The sequence below is a fragment of the Gymnoscopelus microlampas genome, assembly GCF_963454915.1.
Source record: "Gymnoscopelus microlampas genome assembly, chromosome: 7".
Taxonomy (NCBI): Eukaryota; Metazoa; Chordata; class Actinopteri; order Myctophiformes; family Myctophidae; genus Gymnoscopelus; species Gymnoscopelus microlampas.
In genome coordinates, this window is record NC_139944.1 from 14,537,025 (window position 1) to 14,548,571 (window position 11,547).

At 43.0% G+C, this 11,547-nt stretch overlaps 1 protein-coding gene across 1 annotated transcript in view; it reads right to left on the bottom strand.

Annotated features, from left to right (window-relative positions):
* Positions 1-774: 774 nt before the first annotated feature.
* The window catches only part of pmepa1 (prostate transmembrane protein, androgen induced 1), a 38,078-nt gene continuing 27,305 nt past the window's right edge, over positions 775-11,547 (bottom strand). Inside the window, exons 2-5 of the mRNA XM_084062751.1 lie at positions 4,157-4,311; positions 2,482-2,535; positions 1,733-2,133; positions 775-1,329 (exon numbers count right to left, since the gene is read on the bottom strand). Coding sequence (XP_083918877.1) covers positions 960-1,329; positions 1,733-2,133; positions 2,482-2,535; positions 4,157-4,311 — 980 coding nt within the window. The 3' untranslated portion in view covers positions 775-959. The remainder of the gene's footprint in view (positions 1,330-1,732; positions 2,134-2,481; positions 2,536-4,156; positions 4,312-11,547) is intronic.

The window sequence follows — 11,547 nt, forward strand, 5'->3', positions numbered from 1 at the left end:
AACCAAATAAACAAACAAAATGTCAGATAACATCTGAAGATTGCAACATTTCGTTGTTCGCCAGGATATAAAACAAAACAACAACAACAAAAAGCTGTAAGCGCAAATAAGACAAACAAAAACATAACCAAACAAGTAAATATTTATAACAAATAAAGACTAGAGTTGTGAAGTGTATCTGATATTATAGATGGGTGGTGATTGGGGCAGGGGGGGATAAGGGTGCATGTTAACGGAAGGGGTGGGGGAGGGCTTTAATAAACCCTCCCATTCCTGGATCTTCAATCCCCACCCTCACACTACCACCACCACCACCACCACCACCATCATCATGTTTATGTGAAGTGCTCCTTAGGCAGGAAAGTACTAGAGAAACAGGAATTACCAGGTCTTCTCCCACATCCCGCAGATTGTTAATGTCGTTTTGTTTTCTTGTTACCCCTTCCTCCAGTGGGGTAATAAGGACTGTTTCCCTGCCTCCTCATCCCAGCCTGACACACCCAGGGGCAGTGACAACTTCTTGCTGAAGTGAACCTGCCCTTAAAGGCTGAAATGAGCTTCAGCATCTTTCAATCCACAACCTTAACTTTGATGGTTAATGTTGTAAAACAGTGATTCTCATAATTTAGAATTTCAAGGACACCCCCCCCCCTCCCCTCCATCTGTGGGACCCCAATCTACAATGGAAAATCCTAATTTAACTCTGAGCGTAAAATACACTCTCTGAGTTATAGACCTGTAAGGGTCCATTTGGACCCAATGGTGCCACCCAAACCCAGTGATGTAAAATGATGTTTTGTCCCCCCCCCCTCCCTCCCATTGATCATTGATTAAACACCATGTATGGGCTTTTCCTGTTTGGTTCTACAACCAAATATCAAGACTCGTTTACCATTGGCTAGGAATGAGGAAGCAGCTGTGGGGGGGGCATCAAGTCGACAATGGGGGCACGGAAACGCTCACACCTGCTGAGGCTTGTGGGATTTCTCCTTCGTGTTCCGGGCGTTCCTGTTGGCCACGCTTCCTGGAGTGGGCGGGGCTTGCTGCTGCTGCTGAGAGGGGGGCAGCGGCCGGAGCAGGCCGTGTATCAGCGAGGAGGACGGGGGCGGCGCCTGCGAAGGCGGGGGGACAGTCCGATGGGTGTGATCGTGGTCGAGGTGGGGGTGGGGGTGGGGCAGGGACGTGGGGTGGTAGTAGTGTCCGATCACCTCGCTGTAGGCCGGGGGAGCTCCCTCTACTCCGGAGCCTTGCTTCTGCTGCCTGGACAAGGCCTCCTGGCCCTCGAACACGCTGATGCCTGCGTGGACGCTGGGGGGAGGAGCCTGCAGGCTGGGAGCACAACAAACAAGGAGGTGTCACGCTGCGTTCACAGTGGCAGCTACGAAGCTACAGGCTACCATTCATTTTCAATGGAAGCCAGCGACATGAAGATACAAGGCGATTCCCAACGTTTGTAGTCGCTACAAAATCTACCAAACTACTGTCCAACTTCAGTTGGCTAAAACTGCAGATACAAAGCGACCAAGTTTTGTTTCACCATTTTCACTCACCTTTCTCTCTTCACATAATTCCTGCTGTATATTCTATATTCAAAGATTTGCAAAAATGTTCAAGATTTTGCAAAAATAGCCAAAGCATAAAACAATGGTTTAAGTGGTTAGGCAGATGCGTTCCCGGTTTAAACGGGTTAAATAATTAACCGACAACGTCAGTATAGCTGAAGCTTCATTACCTGGCCTGCAGACAGGAAGTGGACGCGGAGGAATTCGGGTCGAGGAGGTGCGAGTCGTACACGGTCCGGTTGGGCGGTGCTCGCACAGACTCCCTGTTCAGCTCCAGCTGCTGCTCAGCGTCCCTGAGCTGCAGGGTGCAGGGGCCCTGGTACGGCGGGGGCTCCTCGCCGTCCGACAGTGAGATTGTGGGGGGCAGGTCGATCAGGCTCTGGGGCAGGTAGGGGTAGGTGGGCTGGAAGCGGCTGGGGGGGTAGGTGGTGGTGGGCTGGAAGCGCTGCTGCTGGTGAAGGTGATTGTGGTGGGGGTGATGGTGGTGGTGGTGGGGGTGAGTGTGGGGGTCTCGCTGGAGGTAGGAAGGCGGGACCCCTCGGTCCGGAGGACGAGGGGTGTACACCTGGTGCTGGTTGTGGAAGAGAGGGATGGAGAGAGGAGGAGAAAGATGATGCAGGGATGAGAGAAGGATAGAGGGGTGGAGAGAAAAGGCCAGAGGAATGGAGAGAGCGGGATAGAGAGATGGAGAGAGAAGGACAAATGGGTGAGAGAGAAGGGTGGAAGGATAGAGGTATATTTACGACAATGTACAAAATACAAAAATAGCAAATCGATCAGGCATGAATCCAGAGACAAACAATCCCTATAATTTATAGCACACTGTACATACATTTCACACAAGTGCACACCATGTATTACACATTAAAGCCAGAAGTTAAATGATTTAAAGTGCGTAAAGTTCTAGAAGATAACTAACCTCATTCAGCCCACTTGCTGTTGCTGGACCCTCAGAAGACCACAGACTGCCCTCCTGAGAGAGAGAGAGAGAGAGAGAGAGAGAGAGAGAGAGAGAGAGAGAGAGAGAGAGAGAGAGAGAGATTAAGATATAAGATCACATTCATGAGTCTATTTTGCGAGCTGTGGAAGTGTCGTTCATCAGTTGACCAGCAGAGGACGCCACAGTGCCTAACTAACTAACTTCACATAATACAGTAAGAGTTTGACTTCACACACAGTCAGCAGCACACAGAACTAACTGACAAGCTTGCGATATCTTTCAACACACTTTTGTGTCCCACACACCTGGTTGAGACCTGAAAAGAGCCAATCGGAAAAATCAGCTAAGTCAGGCTTAACTGTTTTCTTTATCCCAATGAATGGAATAGAATATCCATCCTCCAGGTAAACCCTTCAAAGATAACAGCTGTCCTGTCTCATAACATGTTCAAGTATTAGCAGTCAGTTTTTGCTTTACTAAGATAGGGAAGGTGTCCAACCGGAATGGAACGGGGGACGTTGGGATTACGTGTCTGATCGGTCAGCTACTAAAGAGCGCTCCCTGTCTCATTACATTTAGACATCAATACAGACTGAAACAGCAGCCTGTGAATTATATTATATAAAAAGTGTGTGTGTGTGCATACGTGTGTGTGTGCGTGCGTGTTTATAGTGTGATTACACAGATGAGTAATTTCTTCGGAAGACGAGTCATAGAACACAGGTGACGCTATACGCTTCTAGACGCCCCAGGTGCAATTCAATCTCTCTCTGTGTGTGTGTGTGTGTGTGTGTGTGTGTGTGTGTGTGTGTGTGTGTGTGTGTGTGTGTGTGTGTGTGTGTGTGTGTGTGTGTGTGTGTGTGTGTGTGTGTGTGTGTGTGTGTGTGTGTGTGTGTGTGTGTGTGTGTGTGTGTGTGCGTGCGCGCGCGTGTGTGTGTGTGTGTGTGTGTGTCGGGAGTGTCTGATTGCCGTGGTTTTGGTGTACAAACTTCCAACTTCTTATGAAATGTGTTTGTTGTTATTCTAGTGTCTGACTGAATGTTCCAGTTCAGTGATTCTCAACCTTAGTAGGTCTCACGATTTTCATAATCCACGTTTCGATTTGACTTTCGATTTTAAGGTCACGATTCCATTTGATTGCTCGTTGCATGCACGATTAACAGAAAGAAATGACGAGAATCGCGATCCTACTTGTAATTTTTATTCACTGAATTGAACGTCAACTTAGGTTCGATTTTGATTTGTGTCGAAAATTGTGACGCCCTTTATGTTTTAGTTCTAAACCTCCTTTATTGTACAAGGCAAAAGTACACCACTGCAAACGGGATTAAGGCTGACAGGGAAATGAATGAGGAATTCTTCTTACAATGATAACATATGTTATGTCTTTTCTATCACTATCTCAACAACACCAACCTGTTTATAAAATGTAAATTCCTGAGTTTGTATTTGATTACATTTGCTTCTTCTTAGACACACACACACACACACACACACACACACACACACACACACACACACACACACACACACACACACACACACACACACACACACACACACACACACACACACACACACACACACACACACACACACACAATCTGTAAAATGCTGAATTCTCAGGCACTGTGGAACAAACAGGTGAACTTACATTGGCCAATGGCAGGTGTCTCCTGCGCGCGTGGGCGTGTCTGGAGAGCAGCGAGCGTGCTGATAGGCGATAGTGGTTGAGCAGACAGGTGATGACCACCACCATGACCAGCATCACCACTACTATGACCAGGATCTGGACAAACTCCAACTGGGCTGTGAGAGAGAGGGACAGAGAGAAAGAAAGGACATTTATTTCACATGTTTTTAAAGTTGGGACAATTGGAAAGGTAAATGAACTACAATAAAATAAAATAGAATGTTATTATAACATTTTTAAGCCATTTCACAACAGGGGGGGGGGCACAACCAGAGGCTATGGCTATGTGCCATGGAATCCCATGACATAATACAGGCTATTATATAAAAATAAGAAGAAGGAAAGTGGAAATAGTGGCAATCCAAAGAATGAAAATGCAAGACTTTAGATCAGAAGCACTTTCTTTTTCTCTTTGTATTTTCTGCTACATGAGGCAGCTAACACATTCATCAGAGCAGAGGTGCATTATGAATCTTTGAAGTGGTGCTATTTTTCACTTCTTGGTGGTGTTTTCTACTCAGCATTGACTAGCTGAGCACCCGCACAGCAAAATACAACCAGAGGAAGCACACTGACATTTCTTTACATTTCAAAATAAATTATACTCAGTAGAAGAGAAATAATACAACCCCTTTTCTACCATCTGTCTCTCCTATATTGTCTCCCTGTCAGCTCTCCCACTGTCTGTCTCTCCTACACTGTCTCCCTCTCAGCTTTCCTACTGTCTGTGTCTCCAACACTGTCTGACTCTAAAGCTTTCCTATAGTCTGTCTCTCCAACACTGTCTGACTCTAAAGTTTTCCTACTGTCTGTCTCTCCTACACTGTCTCAATGTCAGTTTTACTGCTGTCTCTCTCAATAAAAGCAAAATAAAGGAATTGCAAGCATCTCTGTACAGAAACCTTGTGATAATTACGAAACATTAAATCCTGGTTGAATTGTCAGAGATCCAAGTTCAGACATCAATACGATCATGACATATGGCATAAACAACCTCTTGAACACAATGCAACTCAACAATGGGACCTCTCAAGAGCTTTACCAAAGTACCCACCCTATTCTGGGCATCTCATAATAATAGGTGAACATTCAGCAAGACTAGCAGATCTAAGAAACTCAGAAGCGCATTGCAAAATATTGTAAACTTGTAGATTATCTATTTTTGGCAACCTTGGGGGTCACCGATCAATTAAGTATAGGGTGTGAGGGATTAAAGGACAACTTTGTTTTTTTACAACCAAGGTTTATATTTTAGCTTGTAATTAAAGTAAATAAAAGATGAGTGTTATTGTTAGGATGCCCGACTTTGCGGTTGGAATTAGCACAGAGGCATGGAATAAAGTTCAACCAGACCGGTGTATTTATTCACCACAACCAACATAGATAACTTTCAATCATTATTTCCACATTGACATGGTGGTGTCTAGCTTTCCACCCCTCTGCTCTCTCTGACAACTGGCAGCGTTTTATACCAGCTGCAGCTAATGAGCCTGGACTGCTCCATTCCAAGGGGTGTGTTATAAATCTAAACATAATAAATACATGAATACCTATACAGTTAACCCACATACACATATATTACAAAACTCTTAAGAACTACAACAATCATGATTCTTTTTCCTTTTTCCACACAACATAAATATCATCAATAGCTAAAGCACATCACAACCCCCCTCTGACCTCCTAACTATGGTCCAGCCCAATCTACTGAACCACACCAGGTACTGTTAAGCATTCAATTAGACTCAACAATAAAACCTCACCCTAAATACATATTGCTCTCTTATCACACTCATACCCATTACACATTGCACTTGCTCTTCATGATTATAATTCAATAAATACTTAAAATCATTGTGCAAAATACAACTGTGCAAAACATCAGTAACAGAGGACCTCTCTCTGTTACATTGTTATTTTCTTTTTCATTTACTGCTTTCTATAGTTTTAGCAATTTTTGCGATCTTTTTTTACAGTGGGCGGGGGCATTCTGTCCGGTGGCTAAATATGTCATTTTTACATAATAAAAAAGGGTCCTGTGGTATTTGATGGCCAGATGTGAGTTATTGGGGGCTGGAAGAGCTACTGTAAATAATAATAAAGAAAACGCTGGGTTATTGTGTAAAAAATGACATATTTAGCCACCGGACAGAATGCCCCCGCCCACTGTAAAAAAGATCGCGAAGATTGCTAAAACTATAGAAAGCAGTAAATAAAAAAAACCTTGGTTGTAAAAAAACTAAGTTGTCCTTTAACTACTTTCAACCTGGCGTCCCTACATTTTCAAATATTTTCAGAGATTTAAAAAATGTAAAGCCGCTATGCAAAAGGATAAAAAAGTGGTTAAATTAATATATTGTTCACTGGTCAAGAAAGTAGGCAAAATGAGACACAAAACACAAACTTATAGTTTAAATGAGCGAAGACATTCACTCTCACACACAGACAGACCTAAACAGACAAGACTAGCTTTGTTTAGAGCCAGACTGTCCTGTACCCCACCCCCTACCACACACACCCACACCCACACATACACACACACACACACAGACACCAGACCCACAGATGCATATATTTACGACACAGACGCACGCACACACAGACACACACATGTACACAGACAGCCTTTTTCTCACACTTTTGGCAGAGGGCAGACAGAGGTCACAGCCAAGCCAGACAGAAGAAAACACACACACACGCACACGCACACGCACGCACGCACGCACGCACGCACACACACACACACACACACACACACACACACACACACACACACACACACACACACACACACACACACACACACACACACACACACACACACACACACACACACACAGCAGACTACAGCCTAGGTACTGAGGCAGATGAGGGTTCACATTGGCTGTAACATTCCTAGCATTTTCCCCAAAGTAACCCTGATTACAACACAGAGAGAGAGAGAGAGCACATGCACTTACATTCACACACACACACACACACACACACACACACACACACACACACACACACACACACACACACACACACACACACACACACACACACACACACACGTACAGAGAGAGAGAGAGAGGGAGAGAGAGAGAGAGCAGTAGCATTCTTCAAATTGAACAAACATTTTGTGGGAAAATAAGACAATAAGGCAGACATTTCAGTGCATGTTGTTTACGAACAAACAATTCCAACAACAGAATGCGACCATGTGGCGATAGACAAACCACTTTAACATAGAAATAATGTTGTCATCATGTGACTTCATTGATTCAATGTACCTACTTTTACCATTAAGTAATGGTAAAAGTAGGTACATTTACTCAAATAGGCCAACTGCTAATAACCACATAAACCCTATATACTTTGTTGACCAGGTCCAGTGTTGCCAGATGGGAAATGTAAAATGATTGTACCGGAGGCTTAAAATGATCATATTTCAAACAAAATTATCGTACACAGCCAAAACAAGATAAATCACAGGTGTAAATATGTCATTTTACAAAAATGGTATATTTATTGTAAGAAAAAAAACGTATTTGAGACTCTGCGTCTGCGTGAGCAAAACACATCACATACGCTGTGTGGGTTACTCAAATAAAAGCCTGGAACTGGACTGGAAAGACAATGTTTTTAATGCCTCCAAGTACAGATCTAGGATCAGATTTACCAATTTACTTATTTTAAAAAGCCAAACCGGATCCCGAATCAGCAGCCAGAACATTTAGTAAATTCACACACATCCATTTGGGCATTATTGATCGTATTTCATACAGAGGGTAAAATTATCTGACAAATAAGAGAATTATCGTACAAATGGCAACATTTACCGGGTACCCCACTAGGTCCCCTCCCCTCTGAGCTTATAGATGGGCCTATTTTTGCCAGATCTTTGCCAATTATGACCGTGGCCAGAATAGGGATGCTACAGTTCACGTGGTTAAGTACAGTTAGGATTAATGTGTAGTCCTACTTTATTTGAGTGTTTCCATTTTCTGTTACTTCATGCTTCTACTACTACTTTAGTATATTTTTATGCAAATTATTGGTACTTAAGTAGGAGTCAAATATAGAAAGCAGGCACTACGTGTAACAGAGTATTTCTACACTGTGGTTAAACTTAAGCAAAACATATGAATACTTCATATTTATATTTTCACGTTTTTTTTTTAATTGATCATTTAAAAAAAAAATTCAACTGAAACATGATTAACCACGTAGGCCCTATTTTATTTAAAATGTTATTTTTTAAATAATATAATCAGTTAAATTGATTAGTTCCATTAACTTGGTAATTGCTTAATAAAAGTTGTTCACTCGTAAAAGGAATTCTATAAAGTTTTCCAGTTATAAATGTGTCAGGATATTAGCCTGGACTCCATCCACTCACCACAGTGTTGTGCCTGGACACAGTCGTCATGGCTGTGAGGACCCGAGGCGGGATGCATAATTCTCTTGGTCTTAAATAAGATCTTTGCCCCGACAAACGGTATCTTGTCCTCCGAAAAACAGATCTCATTCCACTACCAGAAGATCTTTGTTTGATTACACACACACAAATCAGGTCCTTCTTCTTCTTCTTCCAGCAGATGTATTTATATTCCGGGACGTTGGATGAATTCCCCGCTCACGAGTTCACCAAATAAACATCTAACCACTGTGCTCTGAACGGCACAGACCATTGAAATTAAACAGACAGATAAGAAAACTTAAAATAAACTCACACACACACACACACACATACACACACACACGCACACATTCACACACACTCGACCTCTCTACAATCTAACATTGTCCTAATAGCTACAGGTTGGACACTTGGGCACTCCGTTGTGCGTGTGTGTGTGTCTGCGTCGAGTGACACACACACTCTGATGCTCGCAAAACCCCTTCACTGAGCTTTGTCTGAAACTTTTTCTCACACACTCACACAGACTTACTTACGCATTCCCCCACTGTCTGGTAGACACACACACACACACACACACACACACACACACACACACACACACACACACACACACACACACACACACACACACACACACACACACACACACACACACACACACACACACACACACACACACACACACACACACACACACACACAGAGCAGCTGAGCCCCCCCTCCCATGTTGCAGTGAACAATGAGGGGTCGTAGCATGGGGGGGCGGGGGAGATGGACTGAAAGACTGGGGTGGGGTGTGATGGGGGGCTCTGTCTGTCTGGTGAGAGAGACAGCTGGAAGCGAGGGGTGAATGGAATAAAGATGAGAGAGAGACATTTTAACTTTTATTTTGTATATTGTATGTTTTAGTGGTTCTCACACATTTTCATCTCAAGGGCCTCCAATGCGTATTTGGCCATGGGCCCCTCATCTAAAGATTCATAAGCCATACTCTGGAATGCAGTGGTACATCAAGGGGGGGCCAGTGACAACAGGATGGTAAAACAATAAACATTCTGAAAGGTCAATAAACAAACAAACAAACACACAAACAACAGTGAACATTCCAACTCATACAGTATGTACATCTGTTCTGTTTCCTGAAAAAAAATAATCCTTCAACTTTCAACCTTGTGTCTATTTTGGGCATTATTAAAGAGGTGGTGCCATGGTTTTGCACTTTTTCTGTTTTTCATGAGGTTGATAGAACTTCATTAAGCCCCCTGGTGGTGTTTTTATGGTGTTTTATGTCTTCTCTGACTATTTTGAGTTGCTACCTGGAGGCTGAAACCTTGAGGGTTGTGCCAATAGAAAAACAGCACTTTAGTGACATAGTAAAAACATACCCTCCCCCTCATTATCATAACACAACAGGTGTGGGCATGAGGAGGAGGAGGGACTAGGACAGGTGGGTGGTGCTAAGGTGGTGGAGGAGGTGCTAAGGTGAGAACCAGGTATACTTAATGAACTGGAGGCATGTCCACATAAAAACACAATTCTAACAATTTCTGTATACTTTTTTGAAAAAAATCTTCCTCCTAGTATAACCATAATACCTGATGATTATGTTTTTTTTTGGGGGGGGGGGGGGGGAATCACTGAAGATCATGGCACCCCGTCTTTAAAGGTGAACATTTCCCAAATAGCAGATCTACAAGCTTGCACATCGGCTATTTTTTGCTATTTTCGCACACATCATTCAACGACTATTTTCAACCTATGTAATTGGTCCTCACTAAAGGTTGTTACACACCGGGGCGATTTTTTCGGGCGAATAATGCGTTTTTTTTTAAAACCTTATAAAGTCAATGGCTCCGTACATGGAGCGAAAAAGCGAAGAGAAAAAGCGTCTTTTAATTATTCGGAAAGAGTCCGAATTTTGCGTATATTCGCTATATTCGCCGGTTTCGCCCGGTGTGTAAGGACCTTTATGCTCATCATAATATTATGGCACCATTTCTGTCTACTCACTCTCTGTCTCAGAGGAGGACTGTGGACAGTTCAGGAACCTACCTACCAGTGTCATCATTGGTAGGTAGGTTTGGTCATTTCATTTTATTAATGCAAGAACAATGGCTTCTATTTCAGCATGCTGACTTGCGAGGGAGAGAAAGGCTGCCGTTGCTATTAGCTTGGAATCCCAACCAATGATGTCACCGGTAGGCAGGTTTCCGAACTGTTCACAGCTTATAATGAGCATTAGTGAGGATGAAGATAATATGGTTGAAAATGGGTGAAGTGGTCCGTCCTAGAATTATGATGGGAAAACTAACAAGAAATTATCTGGTGAGTTTCTCTCTCCCAGACCAAGGTAATTGTAGCTTTTGAAGTGTGTTTGTATTGTTATTTCATTTTGACTTTTTGTTTTAAATTTCAGCATAGTTTTGATTCGTTTTTGAAGCAGGTTTGCTAGTTTATTATTATTATTAGAAAAGGGGGTGAAAAGAAGAAGAAAAAATGTCATTTTCTCTATGTTTTTTGTTAGTTTTAGTTAGTTTTGTAAACACACACAACAGTTTCAGTAACTGAAACCAGTTAACTAATCTGTTTTTCTCAATTCTACTTTTCATTATTACGTTAGTTTTAGTTACCTATAATAATAAGCCTGTCCCAGACCCTGTTCATTGCTGGTTTGTGCTACACCATAAAGTGGTTCATGATAGCTAACGTAGTTAGCCTGTGCTAACGAGATAATGTCAACAGACCCACAGCCAACCATGATGTGTTGTTGTCCCCACGGCAACATGGGATGAAATGGTCTATGAAAAGGTCAAAACACACACACACACACACACACACACACACACACACACACACACACACACACACACACACACACACACACACACACACACACACACACACACACACACACACACACACACACACACACACACACACACAC